Source organism: Peromyscus californicus, unplaced genomic scaffold (assembly GCF_007827085.1).
Source record: "Peromyscus californicus insignis strain IS unplaced genomic scaffold, ASM782708v3 Scaffold_7__1_contigs__length_154581171, whole genome shotgun sequence".
NCBI classification, from domain to species: domain Eukaryota; kingdom Metazoa; phylum Chordata; class Mammalia; order Rodentia; family Cricetidae; genus Peromyscus; species Peromyscus californicus.
The window spans coordinates 110,860,312-110,882,610 of NW_026294595.1; the positions used below are offsets into that span (position 1 = coordinate 110,860,312).

At 40.0% G+C, this 22,299-nt stretch overlaps 1 protein-coding gene across 2 annotated transcripts in view; it reads right to left on the minus strand.

Moving 5' to 3' along the window:
• Positions 1–1,282: 1,282 nt before the first annotated feature.
• The window catches only part of Pak5 (p21 (RAC1) activated kinase 5), a 296,008-nt gene continuing 274,991 nt past the window's right edge, over positions 1,283–22,299 (minus strand). For both annotated transcript variants that reach the window (XM_052726001.1, XM_052726002.1), the window contains exons 6-10: positions 19,574–19,707; positions 18,780–18,906; positions 8,078–8,203; positions 5,851–5,985; positions 1,283–3,519 (exon numbers count right to left, since the gene is read on the minus strand). In XM_052726001.1, coding sequence (XP_052581961.1) covers positions 3,364–3,519; positions 5,851–5,985; positions 8,078–8,203; positions 18,780–18,906; positions 19,574–19,707 — 678 coding nt within the window. In that variant the 3' untranslated portion in view covers positions 1,283–3,363. The remainder of the gene's footprint in view (positions 3,520–5,850; positions 5,986–8,077; positions 8,204–18,779; positions 18,907–19,573; positions 19,708–22,299) is intronic.

Here is a 22,299-nt window from a genome sequence, read left to right on the forward strand (position 1 = left end):
CAGAGAAAGAGACAGAATCAGGAGGCAATGGCAGGGTATATAACATGATACTCTATTCCCTCTTCCTCCCACATCCCCTACTCCATCATGGTGTCTTACACTGTGACATGGCCAAGTCTAAAGGGACTCATACGGGGGCAAGCTTCTGGTAATGTGTCTGAAATCAGCTGAGTTGAGATGCTATTGGAGGGAACGAAGGAAGATTCCCAAATCTCATTTTGGTTCTCTCTGAAGGCCACAGCCTCTGCTGTTCACAAGAGTCTCTGTGTAGATGATATACTTTTTTAGAGTTCAGTTTCAGCTGCACTCTGACCTCTTTTCCTGCAGAAAAGAAGCCACATCTCCCTAAATTTCCCTCCAATGCACATTATGGTTGTGCATCTCATTTTTTACAGAAATTCCTCGTGTGTGTGTGTGTGTGTGTGTGTGTGTGTGTGTGTGTGTGTGTGTGTATGTGTGCACATATGTACCATGGCATGCATGTGGTGGTCAGAGGACAACTTAACAGAGTCTCTCTTTGTACCATTTGACCCCGGGGACTGCACTCGGGTTAGCAGGCTTGGTGGCAAGCATCCTACCACTGAGTCATATCTCTGGCCTTCACTACGTTTTAAAAGTAATTTAACATGTTTCTTGATTCTTTTCCATGACTCATTATATACAGGCAAGAAAACTTAATGCCTACTCCCTTTGCAGCAAAGACTGAGGTTTTGTCTGTGGAAGATTGCCTCCATCTTTCTCTTCCTGGACACATGATGTGCTAAGTCCTCCCTCATCCTTTTGTCTCAGGTTATTTCATGAAAGCAACCTTCTAAAATTTCTAGACAAGAAATGGGCTCTTTGTCGCAAACATTTCTCTTCAACTTTATGGGGTCAATGTTAGTGCTTCTTGTCAGTTGAAGAGAATGAAGAGACTGAACACTCTATTCTAGGTTAAGAGACCTCTAGATAAGTCTTTCAAGTAAAATTTGTTGGTAAAAGGCCTCAAATCAGCATACCATCCATGGGATAGAGAGATAAAGTGGAGGTCTTTAGCTCTCCATCTGGTTTTCCTTGGACCTGGTTTCTCAGAATTTAATATTTTTTTTTCTAAGTAGGGTATCTGGATCACATTCTTACATAACTGGTAACCTTTAGGGATAGGGATGTTTTATCTTCAGTTTGAGACATCATGACATAACATATAAACCAGTTCATTTGCATCCCAAGGTCATCAACACACCATCCCTACTTACTCAATAAGACAAATTCAGAAAATGAGTCTTTCCAGTAGCACAGCGGGGAAAAGGCAAACGCTTGCTTTATTTGTGTGCAGTTTCTTCCGGTGCTCAGTGCTCACAGACCCCGTTAAGCTACATGAACATTTTGTAAACTTACCAAATACTGTAAAAAAATGCCCAATGATAAGAAAATTACAGAAAAAGTTTCCATTACACTGTCAAAAGTTGTTTGAATCCAAAATCTGCTATTTCCTGCAATTAATTTTTAAATGTTGATTATAGTTAAAAATGATTCTGATTTATTCTTCTTTCTTCTCCTACATAGTCCTGGCTGAATTATGACACTGTTTTGTGACATTTTGGGATTGCCATTTTGGGGGGTTGAGATTGCTTTTATTCTTACACATTTATATTAAAACTTTAAGAGTTTACATAAAACATTGATCTGCGTTTTATGCAACAAAGTTATAGGTTCTATTTAGGATAAAGCATTTCCAGTTTGGGGAAAAACTGAACAGCTAATCAGCAGAAGGTCATTTTATGCCTTTTTTTCCTTTTAAACCATAATAAATAATTATCAACCTATTAATTACAAAAAATTCTTAATTATGCTTAGAGCAACCAGAGTATCTTCACCAACTTATTTTCATATTTGTTACAGTATGCGAAGTTATTAAGTAAAGTCTCTGGTTTTCCAGTTTGGTAACAAATGGCTTTTGTCTGATGCATAATTAATAGAAACTATTGATGACTATGTAGCACTTCCAGAGTTTTAAAGGCAAATCTATTATTGGCCTACAGTTAACATGCAAATTCATCCAACAAGCAACACAAAATGTATTGTAGTAGTCATTCATTTTTATCAACATTCAGGAAGATCTAGACAGCAGCACAACTCTCCTTATGTTGGAAACACATTGTAACATGGTCACCACTGAAGTTAGACCATACCTGGTAAAGTACCCCCTTGCTAATTCACCCTCTATCATCCGTTCAGACTTCCAGCACAATACATGAATAACAGTGATTAATACTGCGGCATGAAGATAACACAGACAAGAGTTTGGTATGCTAGCATACAGAGTCTTAGAAACAGTGACACACAGAACCAAACAGCTTGCCTCGTTCACTCTGCTGTCGTGAGCCTGGGATTTCCATGGTCTCACCGAAACATTCTATCTGGGGAACTAAGTCCAATGATTCCAGCACTGAAATTGCTCCCTGGGAGGGAAATTTGGCCACAGGAGATGCCATGCTTATTTAAAGGTGGGCATCAAGGGAAATATCTTGCTCTTCAAAAATTGGTGTGTTACCAGAATCCTTGAGGGAAAATGGTTTTTCAAAATACTTAGCGTTATCTCAAGGAGTTGTTTGGTTGATCCTGTGACTCAAATTTTATTTCACTGTATTTGGTTGGGTAAATGAAGTGTCCACACCATCACTCTTAGCTCTTCTTCCATTACATAAGACACTTATTAGGATAAGAAAGATTTTCTGCTAAAGCTGACGGTGACTGAGGGTCATTTAGTATTCAAAGTTCCTAAAGAATCGTTGGTTCTCTGAAAGGGATAAAAAAGTAGGAAAGGTTTTGTTCAAATGCCTGCTAGTAAACAAGTATTACTTCAACCGAGACAATGGCTACGTGACATCAAAGTACTATAAATTATCAAAACTATCGTACAGAAAAATTACAAATTCATTGCAAAATACATTACACTGCTACCATTAAGAAAAAAGGTGCTTTTTCTTTTCTTTTCTCTCTTTCTTTCCTTTTTTTTTTGCCAGAAAAGTATTCTTTCAATATAGAAAATCCTATGCGGTACCCTGCATGTGGCTAGGATATATCATAACGGAGTTTGTACTGAGTCCTTCTGATTCACTGGAAGAAGGGCTGAAAATGTATAATGATGACTTATTAAAGCCATGCTCCAAATGACCATGCCAGCTGTCAGTGGAGAGATGCCTATTTAAGACACTAGAAGATGCCCTGGTCTGTCAAACCCTGCCGGTCAGGTCATCACACTGTCCCACTAATCAGCTGGTTTAGGATGCACAGGCCTTTTCATGTTCTGTGGGTTTTTCCTCATGTTCTCCTGAATCATTCTCATTTCTTCACTGAGATTTGTCTCCTATATGAATCTGCTCAGTGATGCCTGTATTGTCTCATGAGGGGAACGATGCAAGATGGTGGACCTGCCAATTTTAAGAATGGATGTCCAAGAAGTTCTTGGGCTGTGGCTCTTTGAGAGGGCTCCCTCACCAACATCAGATCCAGAAATCCTCGGAGCATGGAAGAAACCTGTGAAAAGAAGGAGACACCACACTGAGGACTAACATAGAAGCCAGTCCAGTGTCCTAAAATAATGTCCCAACGAATCTCATCAATGATTTCACATTAAATGAAATGAAGGAGAAAGATAGGGAAGAAAAACACGTGCTATCATTAAAATTGCTTTCAAAGTTGGAAACAATGGGGATAAAGGATAGAGTAACTATTTATTAAATAAAATAATGATGGTAACTAATGAAAGCAACTGTTATGTCTAGATTATATGGGCACTAGTGGCATGTGTGAGAAAGTTCAGTGAGACTATGAAATAGTGCTTGATGGACACTCCTCCCCACTTCACAGACAGAAACATATTTCCATCACGTTAGTCAACACAGACATTTCCATTTAATTTTTGTAAAGTTAACTTTTCTGAAATATATCAGATATTACTTGGAGATGAACACCATTAGATGAATGTCCTGATTGACTTTAGCATATGTTGACATCTGTTCACTCTCTACCTCTATTGAGATCTAGAACATTTCTGCCATTCTAAGAGTGCCTCAGGCTTCTTCTTGGCATTACCTATAGCCCTACAAAAGGTAATGAGTATCCTTACTTCTTTTTTTTTTTTTTTTTTTTTTGGTTTTTCGAGACAGGGTTTCTCTGTGTAGCTTTGCGCCTTTTCCTGGAACTCACTTGGTAGCCCAGGCTGGCCTCGAACTCACAGAGATCCGCCTGGCTCTGCCTCCCGAGTGCTGGGATTAAAGGCGTGCGCCACCACCGCCCGGCGAGTATCCTTACTTCTAATAGGATACATGAATTTTGCCTGCTTTTAAGTTTTGTGCAAAATTATATATATATATATATATATATAGACACATATAATTATATATACATATAAATTATACGTATATATACGTATATATACGTATAATTTATGTATAAGTTACACATATAATTTTGTACAAATACATACACATATACATTTATATGTATATTATCATAGATATATTATAGCATAAATACATATACAAAAATATATTATATATACAAACATATATATTTGTATACTGTTAACTTTCACTGGCTTATTTTCACTTAACATTACATTTGTGAGTTTCTTTCCTCATTCGTTTTATTGTTTTCAGTTTTGTGTAGCTATCCAATTATTCCATAGCTTATTTATTCATTTGGGAAACAAAGCTGGGCTTTTTCCAGCTTTTAAGCATTAGAGGTAAATATATCCTTGTGTATTCATTAGCACTCAACTCTGTTGGATGTGGAGTTATTTTCACACAACAGGTTTTTAGTTAATTTTCATTTGTTAATCTTAATCCAATCTATCAAAAATTTCAAACTCTTACTGAGTTTTCGTAGTTTCCTTTTTGCTGAATCTCTCTGCACAAGCTACAACAACAATTCTGTGAGTAATCGTCAGTAATACATGAGAGGAAATGGGGAGCTTCTTCCATTCCAAATCCCTCTCCCCTAAAAGGCATCCTCATGTTTCGTCTGTTATAAAGCAGATCGAGGGAGGTATTGCTAAGCTGAGGCTGATCTTGAAATATCAGGTCTTACAGGGAGCTGCGAGCTAGCAGGGTAACTCTTGGAATAACCATGAGCCTTAGCTTAGTCCCAGTTGCTATGTCTTGGAACATGTGAAAACCACATTCATTGGTCCTTGATATGAACAGCCCTTTCTTTCCCTGACTGATCTAGCTCCCGCCTATTTCTCTGGAATGTTCTATCCTTATCTCCTGCTGAGTTGTTCCAACATACAAGCTTTCTTCCTTAGCTTCAGGTCTTTGTATTATCTGATGCTCCTTCTACATGGGATATATTTTTCTTTTACATCTTTGCATGACTAGTGACTTTTTTCCATTTGTTTCAGGTGAATCTTTCCATAAAGGACATCCTTGGCTTTTCATGCTAAAGCAGCTCCGAGTCTTCTGTCTTGTACATTGGATATCTTCACAGTGCTTTTAATTAGAATGAAAGGTCTACAAGAGTCAAGAAATCTGAATACTCCTAGCAATTACAAGTCCCCCTCAGGTACCAGCTACTACTCAGTGAGGACATGCTGGAAGGAGAATCCAATTCACCTTTCACTAGCCCTTTGAGGGAAGATCTGGTGACACCCCATTTACAGATTGGAGGTGTGGAGGTGTGATTGAAGACTTGGAGCCACTTGCTCTATAAATGCACAGAAAAACACATTTGAATCTAGATGACTACCTCCAAAACCCTTACCCCCAAATCAGACCCACCATATTGGATATGCCAGTCTTTAAATGAACAAGGAGGCTGAAAAATCCAGTAACTATTCTGGACATAGCAGCATCCACCAATCCTCACCTTGTGTAGGTCCTTCACTCTTGGAGGTAAACTGTCCCGGATCCTCCGCATTGCTTGGAGAGGAGGCTCATTGAAATAGGGGGGCTCACCATCAATCATCTCTATCACCATGATCCCAAGGGACCAGATGTCCACCTGTTAGGCACAATCCACTAGTTATGTAAGGAATGGAGAACATTCTGGAGCTCTGGTTGTGTTGTGAAACCCAATATCCATATTTATTCACAAATGAATTAATTTCACAAATTAATTTCAAACTTTATGATACAAATTTATATAATGAATTGTATTATCACCCTTTTTGCTAATTTTATCTTTCTTTTTAAAGATTTACTCTGTGTGTGTGTGTGTGTTTGTGTGTGTGTGTGTGTGTGTGTGTGTGTGTGTGTGTGTGTGTAAAAGTAAGGGTAGGTGCTCTCAGAGGCCAAAGAGGATGTCAGGGCCTCTGGAACTGGAGTCACAGGCAGTTGTGAGCAGCCTGATGTGGGTGTTGTGAGTCGAACTTTGGTCTTCTGCAAAAACAGTAATGCTCTCTTAAACATGGGGCAATCCAGCTTCCCAGGCCCTGTATACTTTTCAAAGATGACACTGGTGAAGTTTCTACTAGTTCATTAGAAATGAAAACACACCATTCTTAAGTCCAGAGCTTGAATTTTTATCCTGTTAAGCTCTGTATTAACTGTATACCAGGGCAGATGAAAGGAAGGAAGGAAGGAAGGAAGGAAGGAAGGAAGGAAGGAAGGAAGGAAGGAAGGAGGGAGGGAAGGAGGGAGAGAGAGAGAGAGAGAGAGAGAGAGAGAGAGAGAGAGAAAGAAAGAAAGAAAAAGAAAGAAAGAAAGAAAGAAGAGAAAGAAAAAGAAAGAAAGAAAAGAAAGAAAGAAAGAGAGAGAGAAAGAAAGAAAGAAAACAAAACCCCAAACTTTTATATTATGAAAAAAAGAGAGCTTGTTTGGAGGGTCTATCATGGGATCGCAGCTGCTCGTATACCCTTGACTGAAGACCAGTCCTCCTCTATTCTGGGAAGGTGGTCCTCTTCAACCAAGCTTCGGGAGGTGAGGTGAGTGGTGAGGGAGCAAAGGGACACCTGCCTAACCAACCAGGTCAGCTGAATCAACCCTGGCGATCAGTAGGGTAAAAGATGTCACAGCCAGAGAAGAAAGTCATACTTAAACCATAAGAAATTGAGATAACTCTTTGGCATGTTTAAAACAAATTTCGAGAATCTACTTTGCATCACACATGGTGGACTCTCATCCTTCTACAAATCTGAGTTTTACAGAGTTCTTTCCCTACCCACTTTGGGGTTTTCCACTCTTGTTTTTATTATTTTAAATCAACCCCCACAAAATCCTGCTTCATACACTATTTTCAGGGAGTGAAGACAAGGAAGAGGTGGCAAGCAGTTCTGAGTGAAGAAGTGGAAGGCTGGAGGAGGAGAGGCAAGGACGGTGGCTCTGTCCACCCCTCTAGCCGGCTCTTGCTATGACCTCATTGCACTTTATCTGCTCTCTGCATCCTTACTCTATCTCTTGCTACTCTCGCTGAGGATTTATCTCTGTACACCACAGTGAGAAACACAAGATGGGTCCTCGTCCAAGGCCGTAGAAAAAGAGAGGTGAGCCAAGCCCGAGTTCATTCAGGCATCGCTCTTCGCTCGTCAGTACAAACCACTTGCCGTTGCCATCTAAACCCCAGTGCATGGAAGCACGCTGCTCAGCCTCTGGGTGCCTGCAAGCTTCTGCTCACACTATTCCCTGCCTGGAAAGCCTCTGCCTGACCCTCCTTCATTTAAATTATGCTGTATTTCGAATGTCACAATATACATACATGATTTTCTATTGTATTTCTACTATACGCAAACGTTACTTCCTAGTCATACTTTCTATACTTCTTTCCCTTTTCTGAAGCATTTCAGCATGACTGCAGTCACCATTCCAGTTATTTTGCTTTACATCTTGCCACTGGGAGTGGGACGAATATTTAGTGATTCCACGATCCCCTTTCTACCTTTCAGGGAAAGCCACTGTGTAAATTTTGTAGTGATGTCTCCCGTGGGACCAGTGTTCCCTCTGTCACAGCCAACTCTGAGCCAACAGATCCCCAATGTTAGGGATCAACTATGGAGTCAGAAGTCCCTTAAGTCCCGTATCTACCCATCAGGACCACTGATGATCCTGAGACGATCCCAGGGCCCTCTGTCCCCAAACTATGCTTGTCACCTACTTACCTCTGTCCCATAAGGTAGCCTGGAGATCACCTCGGGTGCCATCCAGTATGGGGTACCCACCAGTGATTTCCTCTTTGGCACCTCTTTGGAAACTTGAGCACAGAAACCAAAGTCAGATAACTTTATCTGAAAGGGAAAGGAAAGTGGCATAGGAATAATTAGCAAACACTGCCCATGAGAAGTAGACATATACACACAGGCCCGGAAATAGGGACAAAGAAAGTTATTCAAATTTATCACTGGAACTAAGAGACAGCAAAGTTGCCAGGACCTTTCTTATCAGTCTTGACTTCCAACTATCTGAACTCCTACAGATTTTTTTAATCTCTCGTGAAATTATGAGACAAACACAGGTAATCTTTACAAGTTAAATAAACCCCAAACAATATATTTATCAAACTCACAATGACACCACAGATGATGTTTTTGTATAATCAAGTTGATGTTCTCTGTAGAAATATGATTCATGTTGCTACAGCTTAAGATTCTTGGCGTCGAACACATTTAGATTCTTATGTACCATGAGATGACTCAAACAGCCATCATCTTTTCCATATTTTCGATCTCCAACTACCTAGGTTGCCAAGATACCACTGCCATGCCAGCTTCCCTTCTCTTTGCTCTTGGCTCCTTTGCCCACGGTGATCAAAGTTGCCAACATGAGTGTCTAGGCAGGTGTACCTTTAGGCATGTAGACTGGGAGTCAGCACTTGGCTGTCAGGCACTTAAAGTGGTTAGCCCAAGGACTCAGCGTGTGCGCTATCTTATTTGTCTTTGACATCATGCAGTGCTCTGAAAATCCTTACAAAGAACTCTGGTGGACTTGAGAACATACTTCAGAACAAACTGCACTGTGAGACACCTGCTAATATACGGACACTAAATGCCCAGGACTCTGTTTATTGCTGGAAGGCACAGCTCCGAGTCATGGTGACCTGCTCTGAAATACAGATGGTCTTATAGACAGAATATCAATGGGCAACTTACCCTTGTTAGTGACAACAGAATCCAAGTAAGTGGATGGTTTCAGCACTGCTTTGAGATGGTTGAGAATGACCATCAGACGTTAAAATTGTTATAAAGTATACTCTGTCCTTCAGGTACGAATTATCTCTTGCTGTTCTTCATACATTCTTCTGAGCTTCTCTCAACCTTTCTCCAGGATCTCCTTCTGCTGCACTCACTTTAAGTATTTGGTATCCTCAGATTCCTAGTTGCAGGTACCACTCCTTTCTACATACTCTTGCTAGATATTGTTTTTCTCCTTCTCTATCCAAACTTGTACTTTTAACTATGAGTTTAGCTAAGCGGCACAGTACTTGTCTAGGACAACAGAAGCCCCTCCCCTTGCATCTTCAGCTATGATGACATAACTCTACAGGAATTTTGATAATTAAAAATGTGGTGTGTGTGTGTGTGTGTGTGTGTGTGTGTGTGTGTGTGTGTGTGTGTGTGTGTGTCTGTCTGTCTGTCTGTCTGTCTGTGTACCTTGTGTGTATACTCATGGAGACCAGAGGTCAATGGATGGTATCTCTCTCTGTCATATTCTACCTTCTTTTGAGACAGGGGCTCTTATTGAATTTGGAGTTCCCTAATTGGGCTAGAAACTCTAGGATCCTCTCACCTCTGCCACACAGTGCTAGGACTACAGTCATGCACAGCCATGCCTAGCTGTTTTGTTGGGTCTGGGGATCTGTACTCAGGTCCTCATGCTTGCACAGGCATATTACTTATTAAGCAATCTCCTCACCCCCTAAAGCTTTTAAAATCTATTTACAATTTTAATTCGTTCATTAGTTAGTGTGTGTGTGTGTGTGCACGTGCATGCACTCACATATGTGTGTGTGTGTGTGTGTGTGTGTGTGTGTGTGTGTGTGTGTGTAAGACCTCAGAATTTAATCTTATTTGTAACTATGGGTACACAGTCATATGTTTCATATTGTAGTTATATTTAATTGTCAACGTGACACAGCCTACAATCATCTGAGAAGGTGGCCTCAATGAGGAGTTGTCTAGATCAGATTGGCCCGTGGCACATCTGTGGGGAATTATCTTGACTATTCATTGATATGGCAGGACCCAGCCCACTGTGGCAGCACCATTCCTCAGCAGGTGGTCCTGGACTATAGAAGAAATGCAAGGATGTCAAAAATGAACTCAAGGACTGGGAAGATGGCTCAGTGGGTAAATACACTTGTCACCAGTCCTGACAATTAGAGTTTGCTCCCCAGGACCCACATGATGGAAGGAGATAATTCATTCCATCAAGCTATCCTATGATTGCTACACCATGTTGTGATATGTGCCTACTCTCCTACCAAATAAGTATAATTTAACTTTTTTAAAAGAATGACATCAAGACTCCTACCACAGAATGTCTCATAGGGTATGAAGAGGGTGCTGTAGTAATGATGGCTGGTCCACAATCTGTACTGTTATTCTCTAAAAGGACTGTGGTAGAGAGCAATGAAAGCTAGGTAAACATGATCCTGTGAGAAAGCAAGTGTGAGAGTGAGCAGCAAGCAGTACCCCTTCACGATTAGTGGCCCCCACATACTTGCCTTGAGTTTCTGCCCTGGCTTTTCCCAGTGATTAGTCTTGATCTGCAAGTATAAGCCAAATAAATCCTTTCTTCCTCTAAGTTGCTTTTTCTCATGGGGTTTATCTGACAGCACCTGTTGCTAGGCCCTCAGGCAAACTCCAGGTTGGCTCATAAGGAAATACGTTACATGCACGCCTTGGCAACTGGTTTGAGCCAATTTCCTTGAGCCTTTGGGCCTGTCCTACTACACTACTCAGTCCTCCAACAACTCTAAGACTAATCCCAGTCAGCCAATTGCTGACTCCATCCAGTCTACCACTTTTAATCTGGGGTTCTTTTCAGAAGGGGAGAGAAAACAGTGATATTGTGCTGTGCCTCATTCTCCTTTCTAATAAGTCATTTCCAAACTCCCTTGTAAATGACAGTAGGCTTCGGGACTGTTTGTAGCATATGTGTCTGCACAAACTATGGGGAGAAAATCTCTGTCTTTGTTTCAGAATACACACATACACACACACACACACACAAACACATACACATAATCTCAAGGATCTAGAGTCTGGATGGGTGACCACCATTTTCAATGGGGTTAGGCAAGTCCTTAGGAGTGATTGGGGCCACCAAGGATAATCTAAGGGCTTGAAGCAGTACCTGTAGTAAACTAGTATGAAATTATTACAACACTTTAACAATTAGTGTAGATATGCCCCTGAAAATCAGTTTGGTATTAGCTCTGCCTCTTCCTTGGAAAGAGAACCCATGGTGTGGATAGATGTAGGCTTGGGAAAGGGATGCTGACTTCTACAGTTTGTATGCTATGTTCAGGCATCCAGAAGTTTCTTCAAATCTTGGTGTGAGAATAGACTTGACCAAGAATATGGTTCTCATCCAAAAGAAAAGCTTTTAACACTTGGAGCAAGAGGCTTGAGACTTGATAGTCTGAAGATGTATTGTCCTGAACAGCGAAGCCCCCAATGGACCAATTAATCCCCAGTGGACACTAAGCCAGGAATCAAGAGAATCCAGGTTTACCAAGGCAAGGACAAGAGAAGAATAAGAATGTGGGTCTCCTGATCCACATGTTGGTTCTTATGCCAGCTGGATCAGGAGCAGAGTGGGAGAACGGAGAGGGGGATACCATGATGAATGAAGACCCCAAGGGAATAGGAAGAAGCAGAGTGCTAGAGAGGTTCCCAGAAATCCACAAAGATACCTCCACTGTAGACTACTGTCAATGGTCGAGAGAGTGCCTGAGCTGACCTGCTCTGGTGATCAGATGGCTGAACACCCTGGCTGTCATGATAGAACTCTCATCCAGTGTCTGATGGAAGTGGATTCAGAGGTCCACGGCCAAGCCCCAGGTGGAGCTCCGGGAGTCCAATCGGCGAGAGAGAGGAGGGATTGTATGAACGAGAGATATTGAGACCATGATTGAAAAAAGCACAGAGACAAATAGCCAAACTACTGGAAATGCATGAACTATGAACCAATGGCTGAGGAGCCCCCATGGAACTGGACCAGGCCCTCTGGATAAGTGAGACAGTTGATTAGCTTGAATTGTATGGAAGGCCCCCAGGCAGTGGGACCAGGACCTGTCCTTGGTGCACGGGCTGGCTTTTTGGAGCCTGGGGCCTATGCTGGGATACTTTGCTCAGCCTTGATGTAGGGAGGAGGGGACTGGACCTGCCTCGGCTGAGTCTACCAGGCTGGGCTGAATCTCCAGGGAAGTCCTTGCCTTGGAGGAGGTGGGAATGGGGGGGTGGATTGGGGGGGGAGGATGAGGGAATCCATGGCTGATATGTAAAATTAATTATAAAATAAAAATATTAAAAAAAGAATGTGGGTCTCACTTTCCTCACCCTGAGGTCCCACATATCATATTCTTCTTGCTCCCAGAGGCCACCACAGGAAAGAGAGGAGGTAGGAGGCAAGAGGAAGGAACTGGTGTTTAAATCTGAAAGACTGAATTTTTAATGATGTCAGCTACACTTTGAAGTAATATAGTTCAGTGTTGACTGACAGTGCTTAAATTACTCCTTAAATTAAAATAGAAAATTTAAAAAAGAACCTAGTAAGTAATACATTTTAGAGAAGTCTGGATAAGCTTTAGAATATCATCATGCCTCTCTCTGTGTGCATATGTATGTGTTTGTGTGCATGTCTATGTGTCTTCGAGTACATATATGTGGTGTAGGGTTAGATGTTTCTAAAGCCCATAATTTCATTTTTCTTAACAGATGAGTACTATTCCATTTTGTGAGTGTCATATAGATCAAAGATGAGTGGCAAAAATTATGGTAACACATTTCGTTTGCCTATACATACGCAAACGAAACTTGAATGACAAAGGAGAGGAATTTTGAGCATTTGGACTCCAGTAATTTTTAATCTCAGTATCTTACTATGGGTTTCTCTATGCTGACATAAAAAACCACACACCTTCCAAAAACTAGGATCCTAATAATTATTTCCCTGACCAAATGTGTGAGTTAAGGAATTGAAACGAGATGCTTGGTAGTTAGGCCCATTCTTCTCCTGCAGGAGTGTTAGTGCTTTGTTATGATTTAAAAAACAAAACAAAACAAAACAAAAAACCCTTCATCCTAGTACAGAAAAGAGACAGTTTTCTGAAAAAGTATAATGGCACATAACATTTGTCCAAATAAATCTGCAAGTAGATAATGAGAACTCAAATAGTAAGTATAATAAAACGCTGTGGGCAGATCTTAGAAGCAAATCACAGGGCTCTAAGCTAAGCCTTGTTTTAGATGGAATTGTATGGCGTGGGTGCTTAGTAAACCATCATGTCTCCTTAATGCAGTTATGCTGAGAGAAGCGCACTACCCTACCCCAAGGAGATGTGGCTCGTTACAAAAGAACATTCTAAGGGCCTCAGAATTTAGAGTTCAGAAAGAGCTGCTCTCTTGTCTGCTATCCCAGCCACCCCCAACATGTCCTATCTAGGAAATGGGCTCCACAAAAGGATGAAGGGTAGAGGTAAGTGCAAAAGAAAGTCCATTCCAGGATAGTTGTAGATCTAAAAATAAATTATAAAAATCACTGCTCTATAATTGGGTAAACTAGGGAATTCAGGCTATCCTGCATGCTTTAAGGCCATAGGTGGCTACCTTTGTGAATACTTCTTGGGTTCTTCCTACAAGGCAATAGCACTTAACATGTGTAACCTCAGCATCATTTGGCGGTTTGTTAGTAATGAAGGTTCCTGGATACCACCAACCCTAGTTAAATTCCTGTCCCTAGAGGCAGGACCCAAGAAAGTGGTTTTAATATTTTCCACTGGTTTCTGATGCTCACTAAACTATGAAAACTTCTGCTTTACAGAGAGCAATGGCAAGAGACAACAAAACTGAGATAAGTAATAGAAAGGGCCGGTTTGATGATGGCGAAAGCATCACTGCTTGAGGTCCATTTCATTAAACACCAACTTCAAGAGGAGAGGGAGGAGATCATAGACTTTAACTCAGAGTCTCATTTCTTCTACCATCAGACAGAACACACAGAGTTGGACATTGCTTTTCCAAAGCTTTAGAACGTTGTTAAGTGAGATCTGAAAGGAGATCCTAGGACTATGAGTCCTACACTGGGACACCCTCCTTCTGAAGACTAACAGGAAGGGGATGTAGATGGAGATCAGGGCAAGTTTCAGAGACAGCAAGTTATTTCATATGCCCAAATCTTGGTTTATTTAAAAATTGCCTTTGTGTGACGATCTTTAAGCCATCTTTTAATTGTAAAACGCTACTTAAGAAATGAAACAAAAAGTGGCAAAGGGAACATGACTAATAATATCAATCCCTTCAATGAGCAGTTGGAGACAACAAATACTAGGGGCACATCCTCGGTGAGGAGACACTGGATTCCTGCTGAGTGTTGGTGACATATTAATGAGGGAGTGGAGTGGTCATAAGGCACTGGTTGATGGTCTGTTGCCATTTGTCCTTTATTCCTCCTTCAAGTTATGTGGGGGATGAACTTAGATTCATTAAATTATCTATATGCACCCCATTAGTTGGCATTTCCCTCCAAAAGCACATTCTAAGGCAAAAATTCAGGGAGGACACTTATTTAGGTAATGTAAGAAGCCCTGACAGTGAAGCAGGTAAGTATAAGAAGGAGGGGAAAACAGCTAATCAGGAATTAGCTACCAAGCAAGGTATCACTGCAGTTAACTAAGATTTCACCCTGTGGAGGATGTCTGAGAGTCTGCATAGAACAAGTCCTTTACATTTATTCCATAAAGTGAGAGGGGTTGCCTACACCTGTGTGTGCAAGTGAGGAGGCAGGAGGTCAGTCTTAGGTGTTTTACTCTGTTGGTTTCTCTCCACTTTATTTTTTAAAATTGGATCTTTTACTGAACCTGGGGTTCACCAGTTAGGTATTCTGGCTGGCCAGCAAGCCCTTGGATCCTCCTGTTTCCATCTCCTAGTTCTGGGATTACAAAGATGCATCACTATGCCTGGCTTTTTATGGAGATTCTAGAGATCTGAATTCATATTTTCATATTTTTGCAGGAAGCATTTTATCCACTGAGCTATCTTCCCCAACAAGGTAATAAAATAGTCACATTATTTATTACTTTATCTATGTGTTTATTATTATTACATTCTTACATCCCAAATGATGTAGCTTAATGAAATAAGGACTTTCTTTTGTTCATCCTTAGGATATCTATATTCCTAGCACATAATAAGCATTCATAAAATAAATGCATGCACAAATCATCAGGATTAGTAGCATTCACAATGTTTCTGTTCCTGTAGGCTCTGCTGGGTACACAGAGGTGCAGGGATGCTTGAGACACAGGTTCTGCCCTTGAGAATAGCAACTGAGTAGTTTAATAATCTTGTGTATTGAACAGAGGTAAAATTTTTTAATTAAGCTGATTAAATGGTGTCCTATTATTTTAGTCCCCCAGGTGACTTCAAATCAGATGTTTCCAGCAAGATGCTCCACTGCCAACCTTCAGACACAGGGAAAGTGCTTGGCCTGAAACTGCCCTGCTTTTTTGTTTCTTCAAGTACCATTGCCAGAGGTGACTCATGGACTGCTTCAGTGCTTGATGTGATTTGTGTTCATGAGGTCTTATGTACGTGTTTTCTGAGTCAGATGGGGTGGATTCTTGCCCTCTTCCTATACTTCCTCTTCTTTATAAACATGCAGTTTTTTCTTTGCATCCCTTTGCAGTATAGTATGACTTTGTACTTTATCCCATCAAGAGGAGCTGTTGAAGACTGGGGCAGGGGCTGAGAAAATGAAGCACTTGTTCTGAAAGTCTGAGGACAGTAAGTAAGGTCCACAGAACCCATATAAATGCCACATGAGCATGATGGCCCTCCTGTAATTCCAACATTGAAAGGTGGAGATAGGGAATCCCATGGGGCAAGCTGGTTAGCTAAACTAGTAGTATCAGCAAGCTCTTGCTATGGAACAATCTTTGTACACTGTAAATATGTACTACTCTAATTGGTTAATAAAGATCTGACTGGCCTATACTTGGGCAGAAAGAGATTGGGTGGGAGAGCCAGCCTAGGAGGATGCTGGGAAAAAGGGCAGAATCTTGGGAGTTGGGAACAGATGCAGAAAGAAGCAAGATGGACATGCCATACTGAGAAAAGACACCAAGCCATGTGGCAAAGCATAGATGAGAAATATGGGTTAACTTAAATATAAGAGTTAGCTAGTAACAAGCCTGAGCTTTTAGCTGAGCATTTATAATTAATATTAAGCTTCTGTGTGGTTATGTGGGAGCTGCTTGTGGGGATAGAAACTTATGCCCACAAGCTCTGGGTTCAATTGAGAGACCTTGCCTTGATGTAAGGGAGAAAGCAGTTAAGGAATATTCCCAAACATCAGACTTAGGCTGTCACATGCATGCATACACATAATCACATGTACCAGCATACACATACTCATGCACACACATACATGGGAGCACCCACAGACACATTACACACATGTGTATTCAGAAGAAACAAGGAGGGCAGTTTATTCTCCATCCCTTGAATTTGAGCTTGGTTGAAAGTGTGGCTTCCTTTAGCTAAGATGACATAATGTGAGAATTGTAATGCATACATGCATGCATTGCATCTGTATCAGGGTTTGCCCCTCATGATACTTTTTGGGAACACTGTCACAAGAAATATGTGAATTATTCAGAGCAACTCTACTGGGAGATAGGTGACACATGACCCCATTAGCACTCTATCCCTATTAAAAGTCAGACAACTACAAAACAGATGGAGACCATCAGCTTGTGATCAGCCTGTAACTGATGGTCTCCATCACTTTCTTATTGGCTGCTTTCAGAATGGGGTAGAGATAACATTTGCCAGATGGAAAATGTTCATGTCACATCAAAATTCGCTGAAGAATGATCAGAGAGCTGTGCTGGGCGAAACTTCACTCAATCTGGTTGCACGCCAGCAACTACAAGAAGGTGATGGAGACCATCAGCTGCAGGCTGCTCACATGTGTGAGGAAGCAAATATGGTCGCATATGGAGCAGAGAGCAGTTGTCCTAGCTGATGAAACTCAACTACTGACCCACGCATTTTTTAATAAATACATGATGAGTGTTTTAAGCCATTTAGTCTTGAGTGGTTTGTTGTATAACAAAGCTGACTTATGCGTGTTCTTGTACTGTTTATTTAACTGGAGTAATGACAAAAATAATAATTAAAACTATTTATAGCCAGGTGGTGGTGGCGCGCCTTTAATCCCAGCACTTGGGAGGCAGAAACAGGTGGATCTCTGTGAGTTTGAGGCCAGCCTGGGCTACCAAGTGAGTTCCAGGAAAGGCGCAAAGCTACACAGGGGAACCCTGTCTCAAAAAACCAAAAAAAAAAAAAACTATTTATGTATAATCCTCAAATCATAATCATATATACATGTACATAGAAATATGGAAACCAAGTAATAGGATTATGAGTGATCTTTGTCTTCTGCAGTTTATGAAATTTACTAATTTATCTATAATAAAACTTAGATGCTTTTGAAAATAAAACTAGATAAGCCAAAGTGAGTGGGCAGTTTCTCCCAGCTCATCTCTGATTGTTCTTCAGCAAATTATGATATGACACAGACATTTTCCATCTCTCTGAGGTTCCTGGATTATAAAATCCAGATACTTTGAAGAGATGCTGGTTACTTTCACCCCAAACTCATTTCCTCTGGTGAGAATAACAGAGGTGTGAGAAGGGCCTACATAGTGACAATCTATGTGTCAAGACTCTTCTCCCTAAAATGTCCTTGAAATGTGAGTTTGTTATATCTCTGGCTTTCACATAGCCTATATTCTGTTGACTTCTGTCCTTCAACAGAATTTCTTGTGTAGATTATTTTGATAAGAAATGCAGAAGTCTAGGCAGAGAAACATAGTACAATAAATGCTTTCTCTTTGCCCTTTTAAACAAGATGCCTTTGCTTTCATTCTTTGAGCCTTCTGAAACCAGCATGCACTGACCACACAGACACTTCCATGAGATTGGAAGCAATGAGTAGAGTGAGGGGGGGCATTTATTCTCAAGCTTCATTCTGCAAATTAACGATATTCTGACTTCTACCAAAGATCAGAGCTCCTACCCACCAGCCCCAAATATAACAAACTCTTCAGCATGGGGTAAAAACAATGGTGGTCTACTTCAGAATACTACACTCATCTTCCTGGCTTGTTTGTTATGATTTTTCTATGTCTGCTCACATATTAGTAAACTATCTTCAATAATGTTTTCTCAAACTAGTCAAGAAGACTTGGTCATCTGTTTTTCACAGGGACTTGGAGATCTCGAAGTTAGGCATATTCAAAGGAAGAAAGTAGATACAGCTAAATAAAAGCCAGCTCCTCTTATCTAACAAAAAAGGAATACAGTGGAAAGATAAAAGAAATTCCCATAGTCTCCATTACTTCCTACTCTCATTGTAGAAGATACAAATTCTTCATCATTTCAGGTCACCAGTAATTCTGAGTAACAGGATGATACAGAGGAAAGGCAATTTCCTCTTTGTGAGTTCTGGGAAGTGGAGTGGGTGATATGTGACTAACAAAAATTAGAATTGTGAGAAAGTGTGCTTTATGGAATAATGCCCATGACAGGCAATCTGACAAACTCAACTGAAGGGGACCCAACATGAAAACCTTACCCGGCCATCACTTGTCAGGAGGATGGAGTCACTCTTTATGTCCCTGTGAATCACTCCTTGGTTATGAAGGTAGGAGAGGGCTTTCAGAACTGATAGACACACAGTAGCTATCTGTTCTTCATTCATTCTAGAAAGGAAATAACATGTAAGGATCAAGATCTTGGGTTTTGGAGAACTAGTGTATGTCTCTAGCCCTTGTCCAGAAAATCTCCAAATAAAGGAAATGAAGTCCCTGGGACATGATTATTACAGAATAAATCCTGGCACTGAGCATTTCAGGGGCCCAATATAAGTCAAAGGTAAGTGACCACACTTGTTAGCTTTGTGTAATTAGTGCAAATTCATGTCAGTGAACTCTCATACTGAAGGCGATCAAGTTAAATTCAACTAGAATTGAAGAATATTTATTTCCTAACAGGTTCATTTTGGTGAAGTAACACAAAATTTTGGTTTTCTGCCTGTCTCTTCTGTCCTTAGGTAGCCCTGGTAGAGTTAGCAATAAGAACATGGCATAGCAACTCAGGAGGATAAAACTCTGTTAGTAAACTCTATGTTAGTGTTGAGAAGTTCTGTTGTTTGTTACTAAAATGACATTCTCAGTAGGCTTCTGAAATTGAATCAATATGTACTGGTGACCTCCAGAGTGTGTGTGTCAATTTAATTAATGGTCTATGTATGTATGATTTTATAATGAGCACTCTAGGGGTTGTATTTCTTGAGTACACAGTATCAATAATTTGTGAAGAAATTATGGAGAAAGTTATTGAAGTAGTACTTTGAGTCATCTGTCTTACCTGGTATGAGTGACAATGTCTGTCAAGGCACCACCTTCTAGAAACTCCATGACCACCCAGAGCTCATCTCCAACAAGGTAGCTGTTATACATATCAACTACATTGTCATGGTGGTAATCACGCATTATCACAACCTGGATGAGTGAGAAAGATACATATTTACTTTTGCTGGTGAAATCTGGCTGTGTTTTCTCTTGTGGCCACATCAATATTTTGAGTGCTGAGAAAATTTTTCAGGTATCTACTGTAGATAAGAGGCATCAACAGTAGCTAGTGATAGTAGAAATGAATCAAGTGAGTATATTTGTGAAAAAATGACAGGCCAAACAGACATTGGAAAGATAAGAAATGAGACAAATGGGACGTAGGAGAAAAGGTGGAAGTTGGGGGCAGGGGGAGAAGGGAAAACATATACATATATATATATATATATATATATATATATATATATATATATCTCAAAATTTGTCAAAGAGGAAGTTTACTTTGGCATTTGGGGAAATTCAATTAGACAAAAGGGTTTGTATAGATCACTGTCTGTACTTTACTGTGGGTCAACCCACCAAGGAGTCACAGTAAGCTGAGTAAGTGGGTGGTAACTGATGTCCATGAAGTGAACAATTAGAGGAGCTGTAAGACACCAGCTTGATTTAGGATGGATCTGAAGGAGAACTGGTCTGAATAAAAGGAACTTATTTAGATGGTAAAATTAAATACACTGTAGGCTTTTTAAAAAGTTAAAGGCCAAACTGAGCCTACTTGTTGGAAAGAGTACCTGGAAATTATTGCCTTGTGGCTGTTTGTAGTTGATTTTCAGAGTTTGTGCTAAGTAGTAAGTCATGCCCATCTGTTCTAGTACTGTGATTTAGAGAAAACATTCTGAGAATGAGAAACAGGATATAGGGAAGCTGTTTAAGCACACCTATTTGGAGCACTGCGTGGCTTCCAGGAGTTACATAAGAAATGAGCATCTTGTGGGAACTAGAGATGTGGGAGGCTACTGTGCCTTCCTGGAGCCTCTGTTGATGAGGTCTCAAATGTAGCTAAGAGCACTGGTACAGTGTTCATGGGCCGGTTTACTTCTTTACACTTATAAGAGAATTGAGAGTACTCCCAACAGAATGTCCAAGGTCTCAAGCAGCCATAGATTATTCTGGAGATGTGGACTGCACATTCTTTGACAGAGACCGATATCTCTGTTAAATCATCTATCCCCCCCCCCACACATTGCTAATAAAGCTATTAAAGGGACAATTCCCCAAAACGCTGTTTTTTTGTTTTTGTTACAGGTACTCATATCTTCTCACCTATTTTAAAGCTCCTAATTGATACATATATACAAATATAATAAAATTGATGTGTACATATACAACAAATACAATAAAATTGATGTCTCAATTATTATTATCAATAAAGCAAATGCCACAACTCTACTGGAAAAGCAAAAAAAAAAGGATGTATGATTCAAAGAATAGTTTAAATGGCATGTAAATATATGAAAATAAATTTAGACAGCTAGCAATAAAATTCTTATTAAAATAATAATATTTGTCCATGTCTATCAGATCAGCAGAGATAACGTAACATCTAATAATACCAGTAAGCTGGGCGGTGGTGGCGCACACCTCTAATCCCAGCACTCGGGAGGCAGAGGCAGGTGGATCTCTGTGAGTTCAAGGCCAGCCTGGGCTACCAGGTGAGTCCCAGGAAAGGCGCAAAGCTACACAGAGAAACCCTGTCTCGAAAAACATATATATATATATATATATATATAGCCAGTAAATGCGACAGAGGACTGTTATTAAAGTACCCAAACTGGTACTTTCTAAAAACACTATATATTAATTCTCTAAAAATTACATATATTTATGTGTCATTTGACTTTTCATTCTACTTTATGAATCTAATAAGATTACAAAACATGGAGCTAAACAGCTCTCGCTGAAAACAGTATAAATCAGAGATTGGTTTAATGATTATTTTTTATATATATATGATGGAAGAATTTGAGGCCATTGAAGTGATATGCTTGGTATATTCAAATATGACAATGTATTTTCTAAAACTTTATTAATATGAAATTAAATCCTAAATTAAGCAAGTTAAAATAGGAAGCTATCAAGCTATATGTATAGTATTATCCCCAATAGAAGACAAATAAATAGAAATATATAAGAAAAAATACTAAAATATTAATGTAAGCCACCATTGCTTGGTTGTGGGGTTATGGTTATACATGTATGTATATGGTTGGAGGCCTTGTGTATTCATGAGTTACATATTTCTTCAATCAAACCAACATTTCTGAAAGGTAGTTTTTAAAATGAGTATGTGCTGTACAAACTTTTTCTCCTCGTGATTCTATAAATGATATCATCTAACAAATATTTGCATAGCATTTGCATTGTGTTAAATATTATAAGCAATCTAGAAATGATATATCATGCATAGGAGAACATGTGTAGATTAAATGTAAGCACTATATCTATCCTTTATACAAAGAACATGAGTAGGTATGGAGTTTAGTTTTGGCAGATTCTCCAGAAATACTGAGTCGTGAGTATACCCACAGAGATAGACAACACAATATGAATTCTGGAATCTGTTAGATAGCCCTCAAAACCTGGCTTCACAGTCAACTAGCCATATAATCCTCCCCTAGTTATCTAGTTATTCAACCAATCTGGGTTGCACAGTCTCTCAAATAATAACAACACCTTTCCATG